The sequence below is a fragment of the Leptinotarsa decemlineata genome, unplaced genomic scaffold, assembly GCF_025532065.1.
Source record: "Leptinotarsa decemlineata unplaced genomic scaffold, Ldec_3_MD MMD2_P_RNA_scaffold_11, whole genome shotgun sequence".
In the NCBI taxonomy this organism is placed as follows: domain Eukaryota; kingdom Metazoa; phylum Arthropoda; class Insecta; order Coleoptera; family Chrysomelidae; genus Leptinotarsa; species Leptinotarsa decemlineata.
Window position 1 is genome coordinate 4852546 of NW_027412525.1, and position 25695 is coordinate 4878240.

General features: G+C 31.5%; 2 protein-coding genes across 2 annotated transcripts in view; both read left to right on the forward strand.

Moving 5' to 3' along the window:
• The first annotated feature begins 54 nt into the window (after positions 1-54).
• On the forward strand, positions 55-21715 carry Mcad (Medium-chain acyl-CoA dehydrogenase). The gene is made up of 8 exons (XM_023159561.2): positions 55-273; positions 328-412; positions 1402-1569; positions 6735-6835; positions 6924-7135; positions 12361-12469; positions 15369-15509; positions 20879-21715. The coding sequence occupies exons 1-8, from the start codon at positions 256-258 to the stop codon at positions 21299-21301; spliced, it is 1257 nt and encodes a 418-aa protein (XP_023015329.1). The 5' UTR covers positions 55-255; the 3' UTR covers positions 21302-21715.
• Positions 21716-25073: 3358 nt separating this feature from the next.
• The window catches only part of ftz-f1 (ftz transcription factor 1), a 345263-nt gene continuing 344641 nt past the window's right edge, over positions 25074-25695 (forward strand). The window contains 1 exon segment of the mRNA XM_074170214.1: positions 25074-25547. Coding sequence (XP_074026315.1) covers positions 25373-25547 — 175 coding nt within the window. The 5' untranslated portion in view covers positions 25074-25372.

Genomic DNA, 25695 nt, shown 5'->3' on the forward strand with positions numbered 1-25695 from the left:
TTTTCGCTCAATAAAATAAAATGTCAGGTGGCAACACTTGCTATCTTACCAACTTTAGCAAAAAAAATAGGTCAAAGTATTATTTTGATTTTACATTATTTTTTGTTGTGTAGATATATTTATTGAACCCATTAATTTTTCGATTTATTATTATTTATCAAAGAGACAAGGTCCAGTTCAAATCGCTGTAACATTTATAAAGCGGTTGCTAAAGAGGAGATTAGTTAGTAACTTGGTCTTTGTGTTGCATTCGACATGTCTTTTATTCAACAAGTAATCCACTATGGATGAATTTGATTCACTTTTCTTATTTCAATTGTTTTCTAGGCGAGAGTTTTGCTGAGACCAGCATATAGGATTGCCTCTGTATCACCAAAATGTGATGTCTCAACTTCTACAGGGTATAACTTTGGTAAATATATCATGACCTTTTTGGAATCCCCAATACATTAAAAAAATGTTGGTCAGTTTGGCTTTGAATAAGTTCAACTTCAAGTGTTCTCAGTAAATAAATTATCTGCTATTTTTCAAAATTTATTGGTTAACATTCATAAACATGAATTTGTAGAGGTTTGAGAATTCTCAAATTCTGTCATATATTTTGTTTTATGCAGTATGGAGTAGAATTTGACTCGTTTAGTGATACGAGCCACTTGAAATGAAATTTAAAAATAATCATTTTTTGTTTCATAACAAATCAAGCTCAATTAGGAAAAATGTTAATGGTTTCAGTAGATGATTACTTAAGCTTGTCCTATAAGGACAGTTGAGTCCAGCAATGCATTGGTGGTTCAGCCTAGCACCACTAAGAACATGAACAATGCAATCAAAAGATATTGCTAACATATATCCCAAGCTTTTTTTCATTTCCTTCTTTTGTTGTTAGTATTTGTTTCATGTTAAGTCTCTTGTACCTACTGTAGTTTACCTAAATATTAAAGCATTGTTTATTTGATATATTTAAAGTCTTGAGTACTTAAATAGCCTTTTATAACATTACTAATCAGGATATCAAATAAACTCTCAATCTATATTTTTGTTGTTGTAAATTGATTTTCTGTCCTTATATGTAGCGGGTTGAAACAGCGCTTGTCTGGTGTTGAATCATAAATTTGTTGTGTTTAGGCTCTAGTTCACAACTAATAACAGAACATGTTAAAATGTTGACGTGAAGAACTGTTCAGTTCTACTTCAGGAAATTGTTTCAAATAAATCAATATTCCTTCAAGTATTTAAAAAAAAAATTAAAATCACAAATGGGCTCTGTAATCAAGAATTGTTTGCTGATCTCTTGTTTTACCCTTGCATTTTCTGCATCAATAATTATGCTATCAGAACTTATTAGAAGAAAAAAGTTTCACATCATTTTTTTGTTATATTCAACCTAGCTTTCACTTTCAGTACTCAGTGAAACTCAAAAGGAAATGCAGGAATTGGCTAGAAAGTTTACTAGGGAGGAGATTATTCCAGTGGCAGCTGAACATGATCGTACTGGAAAGTACCCGTGGGAGATACTCAAAAAAGCTCATGCTTTGGGTTTAATGAATGGCCATGTTCCGGAAGAATATGGTAAGGCAAGGTAGATTCGATATTGATTGTGTGTTCGTTTAGAACTTTTAGACAAATATAAATATTTTTTTTACTCCGTAATGAGTTAATATGGGCATCACCACTAAAGGATTAATAGAACATTCAAACCTTGCTTATCCAAAAAAAAAATCCTTAGGTTGGTCTATTGTCGCTTTCTATTTTTTTCTGCAGCTTTTGATATAAGTTAACTAGATGAAAGCACCAGGCAGAGCTGCTTTCATCTAATAATTCTATAAAGAATGATCCACGCAAAACTAGTGGTAAAAAAACATAGAAAGTTTTATTTTAGATTTTTCATAAAAAAAGGAATTTCATTCTTTATCCTGGAATCACCATGCCTTACATACATGAACATAGATCTCCATATATCTCAGCAGGGGTGTACTGTGACTTATCTATTAGTTATGCAACGACCGTATAGTTTATGCGAGTGTATAATAACCATTACATGAGAGTTGCATGCACTATTTTTCTACACCTGACAAAAAAAACTGTAAATAGTATATTTATATTTGTATTGAACACAATAACAGTAATTACTCGTATTTCTTTAAAAAATTCTACAAAATTGTAATTAATGGTATTGCCATGGATATAGGAAAACTATACATATTATATACTTATGATGCACTGTTTGGAACCTTTGGTGTAGTAATGAATATTACTGGAGTTTTTTCCCAACACCAAATCGATATTTTGAACACCTTGACACGTGTTTCGATCACCAAGTGATCATCTTCAAGAGAAAGATTAAACTAGAATCTAACGCGAAGCTAACGCTATTTATGCTATACATATAGATATACCATACAGGTGTACCACTCATATAGGTATACCACCCTAAATTAATTTCTTAATTTTGCCTTATCTATTATTTTACAATATATGTTTAAATGTTATAGCTGTATATATAAGGAACACATAGCACACTTAAAATATGGAAGACCTGAAAAATCAGCAGTCGCCCATCATATTTTGCAATAAAACCATTCCATAGACTTCAGTTCATTAAGATTAGTTAGATAAGTTAACAACGATAGGCAACTAGATGCCTATGAGAGTGTGGAAATAAGTAAACACAATAATATTATGAATAACGGTGACGGACCTATACCAAATAGCATACTATATAGCTTGTTGAAATAATATTGTTGGGTTTACTGATTACTACATAAGGACACATTGCAAAAATAAATTTAGATAGGCGATATTGTTAAATTAATTTTTATATAGCTGAAAATTGTTTTATATACAGCTATAACATTTAAACATATATTGTAAAATAATAGATAAGGCAAAATTGTAAAATTAATTTAGGGTGGTATACCTGTATGGGTGGTACACCTGTATGGTATATCTATATAGCATAAATAGCGTTAGCTTTGCGTTAGTTTCTAGTTTAAATCTTCCTCTTGAAGATGATCACTTGGTGATCGAAACACGTGTCGAGGTGTTAAAAATAACGATTTGGTGTTGGGAAAAAACTCCAGTAATATTTATACATATTATATTTATTTATTTAGTTACGGTAATGCCTATTTTTTACAAAATAATTAACAAGTTCACACATATGTATTTAACAGGAATCTAAGCTAGGTTTAAGGAAAAAATATATAAAATAAAATAAAAAAAAATCGTAAAAATAAGTTGATAAATTTCAATTTCTTCACAGTCTTTTTAAATGTTTCCAAAGAATAATTGAAAAATTCTAAATATACATTGTATGTATTTGCAAGTCTTAAAATTCTACCTACAGATTTATTCTGGCCATAGTTGGTGAGACAATAGGGTACTTTGAAGATTTCCTAATTTCTTGTTCTCCTTTGATTCATATTTAAAGTTATAAGTTTGACAAGTGCCGGGGAATTGATGCTACCATCAGTGTAAGATCTGATTCTAATCTTCTATGAGCCAGAGTATTCAAGTTAAGAATGTCCTATATAAATTTAAAGTCATATTCACCAATATGATATCCCAGTTTATATGCAGAGTACCTTAAAAACTTATTTTGAACACTTTCAAGGATATCAATATCTACATGATATGTTTTGACGCACGATTGTTTTATCGTCCGTATTTGAGTTACACACAAGGCTTGCACTAAGTCTTGTGTCAAATTAAAGAAATGCGAAGATAGCACAGATAAATATTTATCGCAACTGTTTGATACAAAGGTTTGATTTATTATGTTGAACATAATAATTGTGATCAATCCAATTTATTAAAAATATTAAAATTATTTATGCAGTTTGAAAAGTTTATTCCAGGTCCTACTGATTCGGAAGTGGAAGGAATATTCACATTCATTTCATTATTTGCTAGCCTCATTGACTTCAATATTGTTTTGGAAATGCTGATTTTATTCTGAACTGAATTTTCAATGTATCCTATCACCACTGAATTGGATTTCCAACAATGCATTGTATATAAATTTGAATTAAATAACGAATAAAATGGGATGGGGCAAAATTTCGGCTATAGATTTATATATTTTTTACTAACTTCGTAGTATTTGCCGGTAATTGTAAATGTTCGTTGTACTTTTGTTTCAGTTTCTACCACATTATTCCATAAATTATTGCTATCTAAAGCAAAAAAAAAACAAAAATAACAAATGAAGAAAAAAACCAAATAAAAAGCAGGATGACCTACGTTAGCTTCAAACCCGCGTCTCATAATATAGTCTGGTTCAAATCTGGTGCCTAAGCCTGCTCCGTCACAAGTTATAGTCTTTACAAAGTCAATCCGAATAGCTTAATAAAAGACTAATGTACTGGGACTGATACATTTACTAGTTAATACCATATAAAATCTCCCACATAAAAATAATAATTAAAGAAAAAAATTATACCACGCCGTCCATGCCATACAAAGAAACTGCCGATGTTCGGTAACTATTTAGTTCATATGTCATTCGAATTGACTTCGTATATACTATAATAAGTTTTCTCAAAATCAATGAAATATATCATGTAATATGAGAAAAATGTAAAAAAATGCAATGTTGGGTAGATACTTACTGTTATAAATAAAAATTTTCATCAGGCGCTTTGTCGTTGAACGTTTTTATTTGTTTAGGTGAAAATATTTTTCATTTTTCTTCAACATATCGTTCGGAGTTTCACTTTAATAAAGCTTGAAGCTTCTCATATTTAGAAATGTCTATATTATGGTTGATATTTACCAACGATTCAATTATTGAATAATGTGTCCATGTACTGGATGATTTCATAGTTTTACCACAATTCTTGAAAATGATCAGTCAAAAATTTTTCGGAGAATGTCGAAATTTTATTTGTATTTCTCCAGTCCATGAACCGTTAATATAGTTTTTGGTACACTTTCTCAGATTTTTTGGGTTTAAATATTTTGTACTGTATTTTCTGCTTTCTCCGATATGTTTGGAGGAGTTGATAGTAATTCTTCTATAGATAGATAGATAGATAGATAATTTATTGGTGTTTTATACATTCATCAAAATTTACACAAGTCAATACATACATTTTAATAAAATTAGCATATGTCAGGCATCTATTAATATTTACATAAACAATAGATGCTTACAATTCATAGAACAAGGATATTTTTTATAAAAAATATTTATATCTTATAAGTACATCTGAGTTATGTCGACGAGCACATTTAAAAACAAAGCAGTAAAATTTAAAATTGGGTATTATAAAACAACGACAAATGCCTTTATTGTGAAGGAACTTCGTGCGTATGTGTTGTTTCTTATTTTCGGCAAACAAGTGTTGCCCATCTTTGCACTTGGCTGCACCGTGCAGATGAGGCCAATAGCCAGAAACAAGTGTCCACAGCTTGCCCCCTTTTTGGAGTGTTGTGTCCACTAATCGTTCTATTTTTGATTTATATATTTATTAAGTAGCTTTTGGTTTGACCAGGCATAGGACCACAGACAGTATTCTGAGATTTTTTTAATTTAATGAATGATAAAAAACTATATGAAATCCTCCAGTATTTTGCGTTATAATGTGCCACCTTATTGAATAATTATTGTTATGAATAATTTTTCTGAGTTAGAATATTTTAGCATATGTAATCAATAAAAGATTAAGAAGCCTTATTTTTTCATGTTAATTATAAGCCATGTTAGTATTAATGTTGTTATTGTTAATCTTATTGTAAAATTTACAAATGGCGTAACAATTGAAAGACAGATAAATAATTTTTTTAGGCGAATAGGTACCATAACTGCGTTAAATAACCGGCGCCGATTTGGTTTCAAGAGGAAGGGGGAATATTTGAAATAGTTTTTTTCTTTGAAAAACCACTAGAATATATTTCTGAATAGTAAACTGCTTTCTTGAAAAATTATGAATGGACTAACTGATGAAAATTAATAACACAATTTTCACAAACATTTTTATTTCTGGGTTGAGTTGATCTATTGGAAAAATTACTGTAATTGTCTATATGTTCCTGTGAAACAAGCTATTACATTGTCAACATACCTATACCAGTAAATACATTTTTGGAAAATTGCATGCTGCTGTATAGCATTTTTTTAAAAAAATGTTACAAACATCTAAAAAGTGACAATTCAAAATTGAGTTTTAGGTATGAGTACTAATATGATGAATGTTTGATAAATCTTTTTTCAAAGAATAATGGAAACAACAAAATCTTAATGTAATTCAAGAATATTAAACTGAACAAAAAAATATTCAAATGGTTAATGATTAAAAGTAGATGATTATTTCTGCAAAGTACAGATACTATTGAGAAAATTATTGGTCACTTGATATCTAACAATTAATGATTTTCTCAATAATTGAGGTATTTTGGTTATTTCGTAGATAACATATTCATTATTTACTTTTTGACAATTTTGAACAGTCATTAATTAACATGAATGCTAATATGTAAAATCTTTTGATAATAAATCTTTCTATATATACTTCATTATTGTATAGTGGTTCTTTGTTAATAGCAAGAAGTAGCTTTCCTGCCGATTCTCCTGCTGTTAAAATTAAACAGAATGTGAAGATGTACTTATTGAACATATTTTTTGAATAAAAGGCCATGTATTATTCTTAACTTATAACATTAGCAGCATATCTATTATTTTTCAAGATGTACCTGTATAAAAATTGTTCATATACCATATTTTTTTCTACAAGGTGGTATGGGATTTGGAGTATTTGATGGATGCCTGGTAGCTGAAGAAGTAGCATATGGTTGTACAGGTATAATGACTGCACTTGAGGCAAATGGATTGGGGGTGAGTAAAATTGAAGGTGGGACCGGAAATGAAAAAAAAATCACATTATTAAATAAAAGTGCTTTAACAAATATTTCATCAATTTCAGCAAACACCTGTCCTCTTAGCTGGAAATCATGAACAAAAGAAAAAATACTTAGGTCGGTGTATTGAAGAACCGGTAGTGGCAGCTTATTGTGTTACAGAACCAGGTGCGGGTTCCGATGTCAGTGGTATAAAAACACGAGCTGAAAAAAAAGGGGACGAATGGATCTTGAACGGTCAAAAAATGTGGATCACTAATGGGGGTGTAGCTAACTGGTAAGTAAACATTTTTCTGAACTTAGAATCTTGATTATTGTAATGAGTTTGGTTTTTATTTGTATTTGTCAAAATTGAACAGATACAAGTTATTATTTACTGAAATAGTAGATCCGAAAGTAATCTATTGAATATCATACCCCATTTGACATTTCATGTTGGATAGCTGTTCATTCAAAAGATTCGATCATAATTATGTAGTTTATCAAAAAAAATTACTTGAATATAAGGTAAAAATCTAAATATAATTATTTAAGACATTAGTTGACTTTAAATCCATGTAGGAAACCTGTAAAAAGGAAATGAGGTGCTAACAGTGTGAATATGAGGTGTCCTTAACAAAATGAAAGTATGCCCTTATGAGTACATGAACCATTATTTACTTCAAGATATCTTGTATCCTATAGGAATAACAAGGCAAGCAGATTGTACCTTATTTTGAATGATATTGGAAGCTTGTGATGCACTATTTGGAACCTTTGTTGTATATTACTGCAGTTCTATCCCAACACCAAACTGTTATTTTTAACACCTCGACACGTGTTTCAATCACCAGGTTAGTTTAGTCCAAAGTGAATGTGTCGAATAGACCAAGTTTTTGGTTTTTCATTTTTTTCTACGAAATTTGGTGAAAAATTTACCTTTTGTCCCAAATACACTAATTTATTTGATTTAAAATATTTATTTTTTCACCTTATTTTGACTTAATATTAAAAAAGCACCTTAATCAAAATATCAGCTTTTTTCAAAAAGTCGCTGTGTTTTTTTCTTCGTTGAAATCTCTACTTTCTGGGGGTGTAAAAAAATATACATTACTGTAGTAAATGTTTTCAGAAAATGCAAAAAAATCGAAAAACACTCGAATTCTAAAAATGTTTTCAATCATTATATACAATTTTGAGCTATTTATTAAAACTTCAATTATTCAAAAAACGTAAGATTCCATGTTACATTAATAAACGAAAAAATTGCAAATCGAAATATACTACTATAATCAACAAACAAATAGGTTGATAAAGTTAATATTCAATAGGACATCTACAATATTTTGAGAAGGTTGTAGATAGTAAAAAATATATGGAAACTTATTTACAATACGAGCTTGAACCTTTTCCGCCGTCACTTTTTACAGAAAATGACATCAGGAAAAATATAAAATCTCAACTCTACGAATTATTTGTGAGTGTGAATAGACCAACGCATTCTGACGGCATAGTGAATGTCGTCGACGGTGGATTTTTACTGCACAAAGTAATTTGTCAAAAAAATGAAACGGCGAAAGAGATCATGAATAAATAATTGCACTATGTAGAAAAACAGTACGCAGCAAGCAGCTATATTGTATTTGATGGGTACCCCAAAATTAAAAAATCAGTCACTGTCACAACAGTACCAACAGCTACTTCAACTAAAAGAGGAGAAAGTAGTCGTAGAAAAACCTCAGACAATATTCCAGAGTTTGATTATCAAAACCATACAAAAATATCATTTTTGAAAGAAAAATTTTTATCTAACTAGAAAAACAACGATAAAATAATAAAAACTTTAATGAAAAGATTACAGTCACAAGGGTTTTCCTGTAAACGAGTAGAAGAATATGCTGATGCTGATATAATTAAGACCTCAATAGAAATTGCCAGAGATATTAATAAAACTGTCATCGTTGTGGGTCAAGATATTGATCTTTTGGTCCTTTTGAATTAATTGAATTCAAATAATCATGACATTTATTTTCTCAAACCAGGTTCTGGAAATGTAAAGGATCTATTTTTCACGTCTAATAGTTTCAAACATGAATCCTTCAAAAATATTGTTGCATTTCTGCATTATTTTTCCGGTTGCAATACAACATCTGGATTTGCCGGAAAAGAAAATAAAAGTATCGTAAATTCATTATTAGATGCTAAAAATTTGTGAAATTTGGCTAATGTTACAAAAAGGATTTGAAGCTTTATAACTCCTATTTAATTATATGTGAGCGCTTTCGATAGCTGGTCGTGCTATCATAATCAAGGCTCTACTCAAACTGAAGGTGTCAACTTCTTGTTTGTCCTTTTATGCGGTCCGAATGCCTTAGTGCAGGTACTTCAGATAATTTGTCTGTATTTGGGTTACATCAGGTAATATTCTTTGTGTTGGTTCTTCTCTAGGTTTACTGTTTCTAGGAGTGTATTGTTTGGTGTAATATAATGAATGTTAGGTCTTGTTGTGTTTCGATTTGTATTTGTTCCTCCATACGGTTTCCCTTATTAATTTGTTTTGTGAGTTTTAGTGCAGAAATTCTTAGGTGCAGAAGATGACGTTTTTCATTGAAAAATATTGCTGATATCAGACATTTTGATAATATAGTTATCGAACTTTAGCTATATTCTATGAAAATTTAATACCTACTGATTTTGACAAATAAAACAATTAGATAGGAATCTAGGACACAGCATGCTTGATTGAAAAATTATGGGTTTCTATTGATTAAAAATCTGTATTGTTATGAAAAATCTGTATCATAATGGACCTCATTATGAAACGGATTATGGGCATATAAGTGTATTATTATAGAAAAAATCAATTATATTATTGTTTATTTATGTGTTATGTAAGAGCTGTAATTGAATACTACAATATATAGGACAGAATACAACACACTTGAAGGATGCTGATTGAGCAGAGCTGATTCAGCACTTAGAAATAGTAAAAGTAGTTGCAGAGCTATTTTTGCATCTGTTGTCATCTTCAAGTGTAACAGCGAACATGTTGGAGTGGCTTGATCCTATTTTCTAATTTATCCTATTGTCTTTTGGTGTATCCGTTCTGGTTCTCTATTGGGTATATGTACATCATACAATGCTCGGACTGCAACAAATTCTATATCGGCAAAACCAAAAACAAGAACATAAAACTCACAAAACAAATCAATAAGGGAAACCATATGGATATCTGAGAAAACTTAAACATCCATAAATTTAACAGTCATAATTCACTTATCGAGGAACAAATACAAATCGAAACACAAGACCTAACATTCAATATATTACACAATACAATACATACTCCTAGAAACAGTAAACCTAGAGAAGAACCAACACAAAGAATATTACCTGATGTGACCCAAATACAGACAAATTTACCTGAAGTACCTGCACTAAGGCGTTCGGACCCCATAAAAGGACAAGCAACAGGTTGACATGTTTAGTTTGAGTAGAGCCTTGATGATGATAGCACGACCAGCTGTCGAAAGCGCTAGCATATAATTAAATAGGAGTTATAGTGCTTCAAATCTTTTTTTGTAACATATATTAATATTAAAATACTGAAAATAAAGAAAAATTAGTTGCAAAAAAAAATTTGTCAAATATATTTTATAAATGTAAAAATGAAAAAATAACACTGAATCAATTAAGATTTCAAAAATGTCGATTGGCAAAAATTAAATCATCTTTCATTTTGGCAAACCTTCCACCCACCCACAGAAGGAGCAGCAGAACAACATTGTAACTAGGCATATTATCAGCTTCAAACTTGGTTAGGTAACGAACTGACAGCAACAGAATGGGTCTGGAAGCAACATCAACGTGGCATTATGCCCAAATTTACAGAAAAGGAAATATTTCCGGAAATATTGCTTAAAACTATTTTGCTGCAGCTGTGAAACTGGATGTAACAGTTTAAAATGTGGCTGTCGAAAAAGTGGTTAAAAATGCACAAATTTATGTTCAAATTGTCATGGTTCTGAAAATTGCTCCAATATGGAAGTTAATGATTCAGATGAAATTGTGGATGAAGAACTAATGCAGACTGGAAATAATATTGGAGACGAAGAAGGTGGTGGTCTTGAAAATTTCGAAGATCAACTAGAATTGGAAAGGTTTGTCGAATCTAACGATGAAGAAATGCCATCAAATAGACAAAAACTAATGGATAAGTGATTAAAATTCAAGATAAATAACAAGATTAACGTTTTTAAAAATCAATAATAACGTAATCAGAATGAAGTATCTAAATTCAATAGTACGATTTACATGTACATTTATAAATTATGAGAATTTCTATGACTTGAATGTAATTAGAATTTAATAAATAAACTTTTTAACTGAATAAAAGAAATTATAAATACAAAAGTTGTAGATCTTTTTATTACCTACAACTTTGCCATTTAACTTTTTTTCCATAGGACTTGTAGTTTTGTCGGAAATCAAGATGAACCATTTTTTACCCTTAAAAACTCACCCCCTCTCACTTCCCGAACTCAGATCGCCCGTAATTTATATTTTCTTTCATTTTTGTGATATTCCCCTCCTTTCCTTATGGGTTTCATCCTACTATTTTTTTTTGTTTCAAAAATTATTGACCCTGGTGTAATAGTATTTAACAAAGTCACTTCCTGCTGTCTGTTCCTATGCATGCTTAGATCTTTAAAACTACGTGACGGATTTTGATGCGGGTTTTTTTAAATAGGTAGAGTGATTCAAGAGATAAGTTAATATGTATATGTGGTTTATTTTTGAATATAACATATAGGTATAATACAGAAACACTGATAACTTTACAGTAAATAAACACATTTTTTTGCACTTACATTGCAAAAACTGGCTGAACCCAACGAGATAAATAAAAAAATGTACTACAGTATTGTACACCATAAAAAGGCTCACAAAAATTTTTCCATGGTATATGTCTCTCTTCAAGGGATAACCCACAATAATCATTTTTCACCCTTTATTTTTTTACGAAGCGATTTTAAGCAATACAGCTATAATCCTTATTCAATGAAGTACCTTGAATACATTGTGCATTCAATATAGATCAATATGACCCTTTTCAGCATGTAATTTAAATGAATATTTTCAAAGATATCACAGATTTAAAATTCAGACATAGCGGTTACGGCGGTACCGGCCTGGGGGCCGGCAGCGCGTGCCTATAAATAGCACTATGAAGGCCGCGCTTCGCCCTATAGGACTTTATGAATAGCAGCGATCGCACGCGTTTATATGTATATTTAGTATCAGCATTGCACCCGTGCGGAGCCGTGGCTGAACGCCAGTATCTAATATGTTGAAGTTAGGAAAATTGATTTTTTTTCTTTGGTCTAAAATAATAACTGTGATCAGTTGTTTTTCATTTGTTCATTTATAAACACACTCAATAAAAAAAACCACTTCCAACAAATTTTTTTTAATACATCATTGAGTAAGGTTCATAACATAATTTTAGAACTGTAATTACAGGTATTTTGTATTGGCTCGTACCAATCCCGATCCCAAGGCACCATCTAGTAAAGCTTTCACAGGATTTATCGTAGAACGAGAATGGGATGGTGTGACGCCAGGTCGAAAGGTTTGTAAATTTTTCATGTCTCAGTACTTAGAGCTATCAGTGAAAGTGTTGAGTGCCAAAACGAACTGATAATATGAATTCCCCATCATTTGACTTTCATATACCATCTTTTGAGGACAGCATATTAGTAGTAAAGATACGAAATACAAAACATCTTTCTCTTTTCTACTTATCTACACTTTTTTTTCAATCAAGAATATTAGTTTTTTATTTTTACATAGCCACTGTAATACAAGATTTTGAGAACTTTCATTAACATAAATTGAAAAAGATAGTCTGAAAAGTTTTTGACCTAACAAAGATACAAGACATTTTTTCAGATTTTTTTTAAATTTTCAACCTAGTCTTCTTTTAACTTTATACACTTCTCCCAGCGATGATCCCATCTCTGTAAGCCGTCCAAATAGTACTCGGCGTTTTTCTCTGCAAAATAATTATTCACGGAGGTTATTGCCTCTTCATTTGACGAAAATCTCGGTCCTCCGAGCACAGTTTTCAAATGACGGTACAAAAAGAAATCGCTTGGGGCTAGATCTCGTGAGTAAGGTGGATGGCCAAGCAGTTCAAACCGTAATTCGTGCATTTTTGCCATGGCAACTGCTGAGGTGTTGTCTTGGTGAAACAGGATTTTCTTTTTCTGCAAATGTGGCCGTTTTTCCGCAAGTTCTGCCTTCAGTTTGTCAAGTAATGGTGCGTTGTATGCTCCTGTAAGTATTCTTCATTTTTGAAAATAATCAATTGATATAACCCCATGACTATCCCAAAACACAGTCGTCATCACTTTCTCAGACGAAAAAACAGTTTTTGCTCTTTTTGGAGCTGGTTCCTCCTTTGCAGTCCACTGTTTGGATTGTATTTTTGTTTCAGGCGTATAATGGTGTATCCAAGTTTCATTTACAGTAATTATTCGGCGCCAAAACTCGAATTTATTGCGCCTAAACTGCGCCAACAGAGCGTTGGAAATGTTCATTCGAACACGTTTTTGGTCTAACGTGAACAATCGCGGCACCCAAGACGCGGTCAGCTTTCTCATGCCTAAATTTTGATTTAATATGTGACAAATTGACATGTTCATATCCTCTGCTACCTTTCTCACTTTGATTCGGCGATCGTCTAGCACAATTTGGTGAACTTTGGAGATATTTTCGTCGGTAGTTGCAGTTTAAGGACGTCCCAAACGTTCATTCTCTCTCAAGCTCTTACGGCCACGTTTAAATTCAGCTGCTCAAAATTTTACTGTAATGAATGATAGTGCAGAGTCCCCATACTGAGAATCCAACTCATCTTTGATTTGAGTAGGCGTATTGCCATGAAAAAATATATTTAATTACAGCTCAATACTCGATTTTGTCCACTCAAACGACTGTTACATAACAACTGTCCTTCCAAAATGGCTGAAACTTTGGTGAGTCACTGTCAACAGATGAACAATGAAATTCACTAGCTTTTGCTGCTATCTTCATGTTGAGGTAGGAAACTTTTCAGACCACCATCGTATTACGACTTTATTTTACCAAAAGCTTTGTAGCCTTCTACTTCTCCATCTTTATGCAAAAAAATGTGGAAACTTTCCGAAGAAAGGAAGAAAGCAATTGAGATCAAAATCAACTCTTTGTGTTTTTGATCTGAAACTTCGAGAAGTACACATTGTGGATGATGGATATCCGTGTATGTGACATTTTAAATCAATGTCTTTCATATATTATGCTGTGTAACCTTCCTGTGAATGATATCTGTTTCAATTTCCTCACAAATGTTGAAGTACAGACTGAATAAGAAGTGATTTTTATATAATTCAATGTTCATTTGAACGTTCTTGTTTGGAATGAGCTTTTTCTTCCAGTTTATATCTGAAAGAATTTTTTGTGCATGGTCTTTGTAAAAAGTGTATTTTGAACTTAATTTGCTTTCTTCTTTTCTATGGAAATTTTCCACATATTTTGCAAACAGATTTCAGAACTTTTTTCAGAAATCCAAAGAGTTACTGCATAGTGAACTTAATTCAGAGCGGTGAATGAAACAGTGCTAAACTAATATTTTACCAATTTGAGAATTAATTTAATGTTAGAGTTCAACTGAAGGATATGAAGAATGACGGATCAATTGAATAGTTTGAAATGTTTAACGTGCACATATTCCAAGGTTATGATATAAAAATGCAAATGACGAAACCGTCAATACCGAAAATTTAAAACATGTAACACATAGTGACAAAGTTTACTACTAATCTTTCTTTTTTCTCATCGAAGTCAATGTTCTTTCTCTCAGGTCAAGTCTATTTTTTATGTTTGTGCACTTACAAATCATGTTAATTCAGTTGTCAATGTACTTATTTATTGTTAGACAAATCCTATTATTATTCATTGTGAAAGTACATAGTAAATTAAAACGAAATATTACAATAATAACTTAGAAAATGTTTAAATCAAAGGGGGTATATTTTTTTGGAAATACCATTTTTTGGAAAAATAGCTTTTTAGCTTTTTACTTCTTTATCTTTATACAAAAATAGTGGAAACTCCCGAAGGAAGAAAGAATATATTCAAGTTCAATAATGAATATTTGTAGGTCACGCATAGAAGTTACTTTCAGATATAAACTGGAAAAAATCCCACTGGAAACAAGTTGATGATTGAATTATACCAATATTAGTTTTTCCTATTTAGTTCTCACTCCAAGCATTTGTTATGAAAGTAGTTGTTTCAAAAAATCTTTTTTTATGTAATTCGATGTTCATATGAAAGTAGATTTTCATTGGTAGTATTCGACAAATGAATGTATAAAAACAATAGTCAACTAACTTTTGTGATAAATTGTCGTCAGATGAAATGTGTGAGTTGTATAGCGATTCTATGTTTCGTATCATTGAATTTGATAATTTTGTTTTTGATCTGTTAAGGAAATCAATATGGGTCAAAGAGCCTCAGACACGAGGGGAATAACCTTTGAGGATGTACGAATTCCCAAAGAAAATGTTCTCATTGGTGAAGGTTCCGGATTCAAAATTGCTATGGCAACCTTTGACAAAACAAGACCACCGGTAAGTTGATTTTGAGATTTGAACGTTTTTATTTTATTTGTCAGAGATAGAAAGTTGACTTAAACCGCACAATCGCATAAGGCCGTCATCATTGGCTCTTTGCATCTATTCAGGGTACATCATTTTTGGAACAACCGCACGGCATGCGGTTAGTGACTGCTCACCTGTAACTCTACTGTTGGCTCCCTTTATTGTAAATTGGAACACCATTGAAGAAATGACCCTATTGCATATAAAAAAAAACATATTTTTTCATTACAGAATGATGATTCATAAATAAAGATATTCACTTTTCAGTTGGACAAATTTTATTTCTGTAGCAATTATTGAGAAATAGAAAAATGTTGATTGTCACTTTGACGCCTGAGATTTTGGAGAAAAACCTATGTATGTTCATTGAATGAATACCTCGAAATATTCTATTCTATGTAAGCAAGAGGTTGTTGCAACAAAGACCTTGGAGAAGACGTTTAGGAGCATTATGATTCAGATAGTTTCCGAAGTTCCTCTTTAGAGTCAACATTATAATTCTCTATCGTAAACAAGTAATGTTTCTCAAGAATAAAGCATCACTATCAGATTCTAAGAAACAAATTGAAGTTAGTTAGAATTAATATCTATCTATTATCAATTATTATTTTGCATCTACTTTGAAGTATTTTGTGAGTAATTTCACAAAAACTTACGTATGTTTTGATTTTAAATGCATTCTCAATTGCCACCAATTTTATTCATGGTTGAAAAATATGCCAAAACATCTATAGAAAACACTATTCTCATACTAAAACAAAAATACTGTATCTCGACGCTCCTTTTACTAACCAAGAAGATGACTAAGTCGCAGTCATCTTCTTATAATGCTACCCTGGTTAGAGAAATGTGTATTGAGTGACAGTATTTTTGTTCTGATGTGGGAGAAGTGTTTTCAACAAATTAATTTTACGCTGCAGGTCCTAATTCGGCTTAGCATGCCAATACATGTTTGAGTTCGAAATTAATTATCATTCTTTTAATACTTGGTGACCCTTCTAAATTTTTTTCAGTAGGTCATCGGTAGAAGCGTATCTGCTTCTGAACTTGACATGTTCACCAAACTGAAACATTTGAATGTGGTGAAAAATAAAACAAAAAATTGTGGTAAGAGCTTGAATGGAATACAGTAATACACTTGTGATTTTCTTGTTTTCTACGAATTTTTTTCATTCCATAGTTAGAATTCACGATTACATTTTGAGAGCTTCTTATTGTACATAATAACAAAACTTCTATTTTTTTATTCAGTGTCACTTGACATCCAGAAAAGTGTTGTATTCTGAATATACTAGTTTTTCTAGATAAAAATGACAGAAAATATTTCTTTTTAGATATGTTCCAAGCTCTTGATAACATACTAAAATTGCTAACACTATATCACCTTCTCATTATAACATCTGGAATAGCATATTTGATATTGGAACCTTTGTTATATCAGATTTTAACATTGTACCTTTTCAAATTTCATTGTGTCGTCTGCTTTGGTACAATCATCAATGTAGAAAGCCAGAAGTTTTTTAAGAAAGGACTTTTACTAGCTGTGTTGGATGATAGAGACCTAGATATTCAAGTATTTCTCACAACCATTTCATAGAGTTCTCATATCAGAGAAGATTCTGCAGTCTTTTATAATTTGCTCACAATTTAGGGCTCTTCCATTGGGACGAATGGACTTTGGTTTCAATGTCAAAACCATATAATAATAATATCGTTTTAATATATAACTTATGTTGAGTTTTTGTTTTGTTTGTGATAAACTATCAAGTGAAATAAAGGGCGAAGTTTATCGTCCTTAATGCAATATATCAAGGTAAATGTTCTTCTACTTAACCCTGAAAATTACAAAAAAGAAGAAAAAAAAAAACAAAAATAGAACTGAATATTATGAATAACGGTGGTGGACCAATACCTAATAGTTTATCAAATCAAATTTATTATTAATCTGAAGACCACAAGTGGCATAAGACATGTCAAAAATTTGGATTAGAGAGATTATGTTAAATGACAAGTATAAGTACAGACAAAGTACACTATAATTTAAATATCAACGTAAAATATGCAATTACACAGAGTACGACAATAAATACTATCAGTGATTTATATATGTACTAAAAAATTCTTCCAAAGCATAGAATGCACCATCAATTAGTACTTTTTTCAGTGACTTCTTGAATCTGAAATAGGTAGGTTCCTCTTTGATGTTTTCGGGAATTTTATTAAATATTCGAATTTCGATGCTTAGAGGACCGTTTTGCACTAGGTTCAATCTGTTTTGAGGAGTATTCAGCAAATGTTGATTCCTGGTGGAATGACCGTGAATGTCATTACGACAGAGCAAAGTATTTCTACGTTTGTAAATGTAACAAGCAGTTTCCAATATGTAAAGAGAAATAAGGGGTAATACTTGTAGCTTTCTAAAGAGAGGCCTACTAGATTCTGTTTTGGGTTTGCAAAACATGGCACGAATGCACTTTTTCTGTGTAATGAAGATGTGTTTGGCAGCAGGTTTACTATATAGTTTGTTGAAATAAGTATTTTTAGTTATCAGATTTACCTGACTAGTAGATTAGGCAACATTGTAAAATTAATTTTAAGACAATTAAGACGCAGGTACCTAGCAGAGATATCTATGGTATAAATAAGGACAACATTGTACGTAGATTTAGTTTAATCTTCCTCTTGAAGATGATCACTTGGTGATTGAAACACGTGTCGAGGTGTTGATAATAATGGTTTGGTGTTGAAATAAAACTCCAGTAATATTCATATATAATGATATAATATAAATAGAAACAAACACCTCACCTAAAGAGCTTAGTTGACATATTCATTACAAGATATCAATAATTTACTTTCATTTTAGTCGACCAAATAGTTTTTATATTCAGTTTTGAAATTTGTAAAATTTAATTGTTAGGGAGTTAGGGACAAAATTATAGTATTAACAAATATGGTACCTAAAAGACTATCTGAAAACTTCTGTTTTGAATTTTGGCTTTGCAAGCATACTTTTATATTGAATATACAAGTTGTGGATGTCTGTACGATAAGTAATTTTTCCTGTGAAGATATGAGGGTTTTTTTTGTTACCAATTTTACCCATGATTCATCATCAGTTATGACTTTTTAAGAAAAGCTGGACTGATATGCCGACATCCTCAGCAACATCTCTAATAGGGATTCGACGATTCTCCATATCAATTTTTCTTGCTTTCCCAACATTTTCATCAGGGTGAGCATAATCATTCACATCTTCTCGACCTTCGATGAAAAGCTTGTACCATTTGCAAAAAATTCTGACTCGGACTACAATCACCGTATGCCATTGTCATCATTTCAAGTGTTTTTGAGCACTTTATTCCATTTTTTACCCAAAATTTGATGCAAATTCTTTGATATTTCTTTTTGATAGCAGAAAATTGACAAACAGAAAACATTTCTAACTTTTATTCTTCTCTCAACTAAATTAAACATGCTAATCAGCTGAAACTATATACATATGTTTGAGACGCAATATTACTTAGAAATGATCATTTTTAATATGTATTAATGCACAGAAGTGGAAATAAGTATTATAACTAGCATAGTCAGTTCTAAACTTTGATTACATTTCTTATTTAGTCACTGACTCATCGGTTATTGGCATCAGATACAAATTAATTAGTTCTGCGCCTTTCACAAAATCCTGTATTCTGTCAGAGTTGTATATATAGATTTTACCTTCGGTAGCATTGTCACTATGCCTAATTCAAACCTTGTCACTATGTCTTATCCAAACTTTGTCACTATGTCTGATCCAAACCTTGTCATTATGTCTGATCAATTATATTTTATAATTTTACCAAATTCATTTTAGGTTATTTAGAAAATAATCAGATTTCATCCAAAAAAGAAGGCAAAACTGTTTGAATGATATTTTCTTGAAAACTCTATAGCGCATTTTCGGTTTCGTCTTTCTTCTCAATCCTATATTTTTCAATAACTGAATAGACTTGTCTCACCAATGTTTGCTATTTTTTCCCTACTATTCCAAGAAGGATGATGGAATGAAGCTGGTTGTTCATGGTGAATCTTTCTTTTGCAACTTCAACTTTTTCAATTCTGATTCTTATATTTCAGCAACTTTACATGTCCCTGAGCAAATAAGTAGTAACGACTTGAGAATTATATAATATGAAATATGAGTATAATATAATTTTTGAGCTCTGTGGCACTCCCACGGTGACAGCACCTGCTTCCGAAAATTTATAATTACAATAGATACTCTAAATTCAATCATTTAGGTAAGATTTATTGAAAGTTGAACTTGAAAAATTGAAACCATAGTGTTCTAGCTTGGTATGAGGAATGTGGCGGAAAACAGTCAAATGCTTTGTTGAGTACAAACTGATTCCCAGAAAGCTTCCATTTTTTAATTCGCACACAACAGTATTTGCCAGGTCATGAACTGCATTTCTGTGTTTTTACTTGTGCAAAAACCATATTGTGGAGAATCAAAAATTCCTTAAGAATCCATATACTTATATTGAAATCATCTTCGTTATGACAAGATGATTTCAAATATTTTTGAGATGATTGGGATTATATTATTAGGTCTATAGTTTCCACAATCATCAATAAAACCAGGTTTGTTTAATGGGATGAATTTAGATATTTTGAAAGAGTCTGGATAGATGCCCAATTCAATGCATTCATTGAATAAATTAATGAGTGAAGAAATGAGAAGGTTTCTAATAGATTTTATTAACTTTACATAAATAGACAAAATAATGAAAATGAAACTATGGACTATCTCTTCAGACAGCCCAACCTTTTGAAGAATTGCTTTTATTTTTGAAATTCACACTAATAATGAAAACCTCGTGTTGCGATTTGGCGTCAATTCCGTAAAATTCGTCAGTATTTTATTGATTGTGCTAATTTGAATAATTCAGTTTGTGGAACACTAGACATTTATTACCATTTGAGGTAAAAATGTATAAATATGATAATAAATATGAAATTCCCACAATTTGTTTGTTGTGAGGAACAACTATTTGTGTAGCATAAAAAATTTGAAATCATAGGAACTTTTCCTATAAATGATATTTGAACAATGTAAACTGTCAAACGATAGTAATACGTCAACAAATAAGTCACAGATCTAAGAAATAGCCGATGACTCACGTTTGTATGCACTGAGTCTAAGCTTATATTTGAACAAAAGCTCTATCTGATATCAAGCGCAAACATTAACTATGTGTTTCATTGCAAATGTTATTGATGATGCATTATGTATTCTTTCATCAACCCAATTATATATTGTTTTGGTTCTCAGATTTTCAATTTGTCCGTAGGTTGCTGCTGGAGCTACAGGCTTGGCACAGCGATGCTTAGATGAAGCCTCCAAATATGCCACGGAAAGGAAAACATTTGGTGTGCCCATCGCAAACCACCAAGCTATAGCTTTCCTTTTGGCTGACATGGCTGTTGGCGTTGAAACTTCTCGTCTTGCTTGGATGAAATCAGCTTGGGAAACTGATAACGGTATCAGAAATACCTTGGCTGCATCTATCGCTAAATGTTATGCATCCGATGTGGCAAATAAGTGCGCTACAGATGCAGTACAGGTATTCGGAGGAAACGGCTTCAATAGTGAATATCCTGTTGAGAAATTGATGAGAGATGCTAAAATATACCAGATATATGAAGGAACGTCACAAATACAGAGGATGATTATTTCTAGGGTTATCATCGATAAGGCAAAGGGAGAAGCTTAATGGATTACTAAGGATATTGAGTCGTATAGAATGTTTGTTTCAGCTTATAATTAATTATAGTTTGTCTAAATATTCAACAATTATTATTTGGAATAAGTGAAATTTGTTCAAACACTTATTGGTTAGAAATTTTTGACAATGGGTGAAACATGAATATTTTAATTTTTTAGGGGGGGGGAAATACAATATCAGCATGCCTTACGGTTTTTAACATGGGGCCTACCTCAATTTTTCGTAGAAATAAGACTGAAAATGTTATTACTCTCTTCTGATGACGTTGAATTATTTTTATTGTGGAATGTTGCTGAAGAAGATTTATATATTTTATATCAATATATTTCATGTATCTCAAATATTTTATTGTTGGTATATGGTTAACACGTTTTTAATAAATTGTAATGTTTCTTTCATATACACACAACTTTTTTATGTACCCTTTTGAATTCTCGTTATTATAAAAATTTCATAACCTTGAATCACTCTAGATAGAGGAAAATACTCTTGTTTTTGAAGTTTCCAAATTTGAAGCAGGCCATGGGAACGTTTTTAAGGTTCAAGATGTCATAAGGGATTACAAATAGGGATGTGATGTCAAAGCATGGTCAGAAGTAATGTACATTTGATAAAGTAAACAGTAAAATTCTTACCTAATAAGCGAAGTGGGATCCAATGTAGGTATTAGTCTGCAGCAGGTGACATACACTAGTCAGTCAAACATGCGAAATATTATATGTCACAGAATATTGTTTATTTATAGAGTTGAGTTAAACTAAATGAAAGCTGGTACAGGACTATATTTCACTTCATATGTATTCTATTACTTAATGTTGTAGCTGTCTTTATGTACATATAACAGGTAACAACGAAACCATTGGAAATGGCGCCATTCAGTTGTTTAGGAGGGGAGAAATTTGAAATTCATAATAAAAATTTAGTTTATCCTAGTTGATTTTTTTGTAATGAAAGACTTGAAAATCTATGCAGAGTTTACCGGAAATGGACCCAAGTCAAAAAATTTAAATAGAACACAATTTTTTTTATTGGATATAAAATTCTCTTTTCAACAATGTGACGTGGTCATTTCCATTCAGAATGGCAGCGTAGTCGCCATTTTCTCCAAATTCAATATGGCGGCACTATGACGTCATCTAAGAACTCGCAGTAGGGAGAAATAAACGACGGAATTTGCTCGACTTTAGATGAAAATTCAAAATTTAAAATTTTTCACCAATCCAGATACTCGTACTTCTTATTTTTTTCTGAATGCCACATTTTACTTCATCTATCTCAAAAATCTTAGAGGAAGTGGTATTTTCTGAACTTGACATGAGAGTGTAACTCTTTTACTACACTGGCACTGTGTGCCAGTGAAAGTATTGAAGCTGCTCTATATCATTGTAAGTTAATAACTACTCACTCACTTTTTCACTTGCGCATAGTATACTCGTTGATGTGGGTGCAAGTCCGTCTAATGGTCGTTATTCTCCTATATCACGAAAGCTAAATGCCTCTCAATTCAATCTTTACGTTTTCATTTAGGAACATTATCACTTGGGAACCAAATTGAAGTTTCTGAGTCCTTGGTTATAAGACCTGATAAGTATATCAAAGTAATGTCAATCGGACATCTAAATGATTCTGAAAGTCAGGTACCTTCTTCCTCATTCTTCAGTCGGGTTGAGAATATAAAAGACTTACTTTATCTTTCTGTTGTTCACCTTACTGCCCAAACTACTCTTTTCAACTATACCTTTTCCAATGTTGACTCTTGGGTGATTGGTGAGGGAAAAAATGATAAGTTTTACATTGCAGCCGTTGCACACATACTTAGGTGACAAAAAACCTCACTATTTGGAAAACAAGTTTGTACGGTAAGCAACTGTCAATACTGATATTTCCAAAATCCTCTAGTAATTCTTGGTCAAAAAGTAGCCTTTGAATTTTTATATCCTGCTGTAATTTTGAGAAAAAATTGGTAACAAATTTTTTCTGTATTATCGTGTCAAAACCAATTGTCACCTTCTTTTTCAGGACCACATTTGATAAATAATAGATTATTTCGGTATACTTCATTTCTGTTTTACAAAAAATGTTTATATATTTTTTACTGATTTCAGGACCGAAATAATGGTAATTCATGAAAAATAAAATTGTTACCCAATAACTCTGACATTCATAATCTTGATTCATGATTCTTTGCTGCAGAACAAAAGTTAATATCAATCTCTATAATGTTCTCTATTACTCAAACTCATTAAAATAACTTGCTGAAACATTGTTGCTGAGATATTTACGAATGTATTAGTTCAGCCAACTCTGATACCTCATTCAAGTTTTGTTAATCATTTGATTTTTATAGATGTATTTTAAAGCTTTTGAATTCGGTTTTTTTTTATTTATGTAATTGTGTATGTGAGTATCAACTTCAGACACATTATGCTCTACTCTATTCATTGGTACTATACTGGATTACCAGGTAACATTTGAACCTAACTTTTTTTAATGACTCTGAATAAGTCTTCAACGATTGATCGCAGACATATCTGTTACAATGCAAGGAATCCCTTTATCAACTATATCGCTTATTTGCATTATTTCAAGATATTCTTCATACTTGATATCTTCGTAGACATTCCATCAGTCTACATATACATACGGTTAACTTCCTAGACTTCTTTCGGAAGGAAAGTGATTGAAACAAAGAGTTCTCAAACATATTTGTGAAGAATTACAACACTTGTGAGTTTATGAAAAGTAGCATGTTACAACTGCCTAATTTAATGCTAAATACTTTGAAGTAAGTATTTCAATCAATTTGATTTTTTTTATATTGGAAGAGTAAATTATCAACATTTCATGCAGTTTACAAGTTCTTGAATATCAGATTTGTGTAGTAGGTATTTGGAACGTTGAGTCAAAATAAATATTAGAATAAGAAATCGCACTGATGAGTTCAGTTGACATAATACAGTAAAAGTCTATTTTACCAATCCGTTTGTACGTCCACATCCAGAGTGAAGGCATGTTGTTGGTCAATTCCCAAGCTTGGTAAATATAAAGGACGTTAATTTAGTAGAAAAAAAAAGTCGGTGACAATTATTACTTTTCAGAAACGGTATTAAAAATAAGTCGATAGATAGTGTAGTGTCAATTTTTACAAAAACAGTCAAGAAAGCATGACTAGCAATAATTCATTGAACCTCTTTTCCCAAATAGGTATTCAACTTGAAATTAAAAATCATTTTTCATGATGTAAAAACCACAAAACTCGGGTATCTAAATATTATTTTGATGTACGATCTAAAATTTCCTGAAAAAGGCCAACAAAAGAGTATTTCAGTTTTTGAATGTTCATAATTATATCAATCTAAAATTATGAAATAAGACCATAGTTGAAACGATTTCATATACACCCATACCTAACAAAACATGCTAGTGGAATTATCTATTTAAAATTCCTTTATTGCAACGTACCGCCAAAATTTGAAAGTGACGTCTAAGCGCACGCGTATAATGGTTGACCATAAATTAAAGTTTTATGGATGGCCATAATTCAAATTAGAGCAGCATTTCCAATCATGAATGAATAAAACATTAAATCTAGTATTAATACATGTTTGAAATCGAATGAAAGTTATGCAACATCAATAGACGCAACAGAATAAATAAACAATGTTGACCTACTTAAACCTAGAAAGTTGTCTGTACCTCAAAAAATAAATTCCATAAGAGAATAAGTGGCAATTTAATTGATTTTAAATATGAGCATTAATTTTTGTTTCCCTTGCGGATCTCAATTGAATGAAATACATTCAATAAAATTCATGTTGACAAGAGCGAGGTTATGTAAGTAGTTGGTCATTTGACTACTGCAGTCACGTCTGTCTGAATGCAAAGTGTAAGCGAAGTGGCCTAGAGACCTACATTTATACAACGTTCGATTTTTACATCGTTCTAAGAAATAGATATTGGTGAAACCTTGGCGCGAAGTTGAAGGTCAGTAATTCCTAGGACCTTGAGGCGTGGTAAATTCGGTTATCATTACGGGATAAGTGCTTAATCTAATAAACAATGCATGAAGAAGCGACAAGTATGAGCGTTCCTAGCTCTGTTGCCGCATCTACTGCACCACAAAACGAAAACGGCATATCTACAGTTTCGGTGGTTAATGCTGAAGTGGATTTGGAAGTTTCTACGGATAATGAAAACATTGACTTGCAAGTGCCTTTTTCAGCGAGTTCAGGAGGTAACTAAGTGTCATTTTAACAAAGCATGACTTCATGAATTTGCAGGTTATCTTTCACAGTCGCCAATGTTATTTACGTGCGTTCTTTCGCAAACCTGTTTTCGATGTACATTGAACGGTGATGTAGGTAGATTCACTTTTGTTTGGA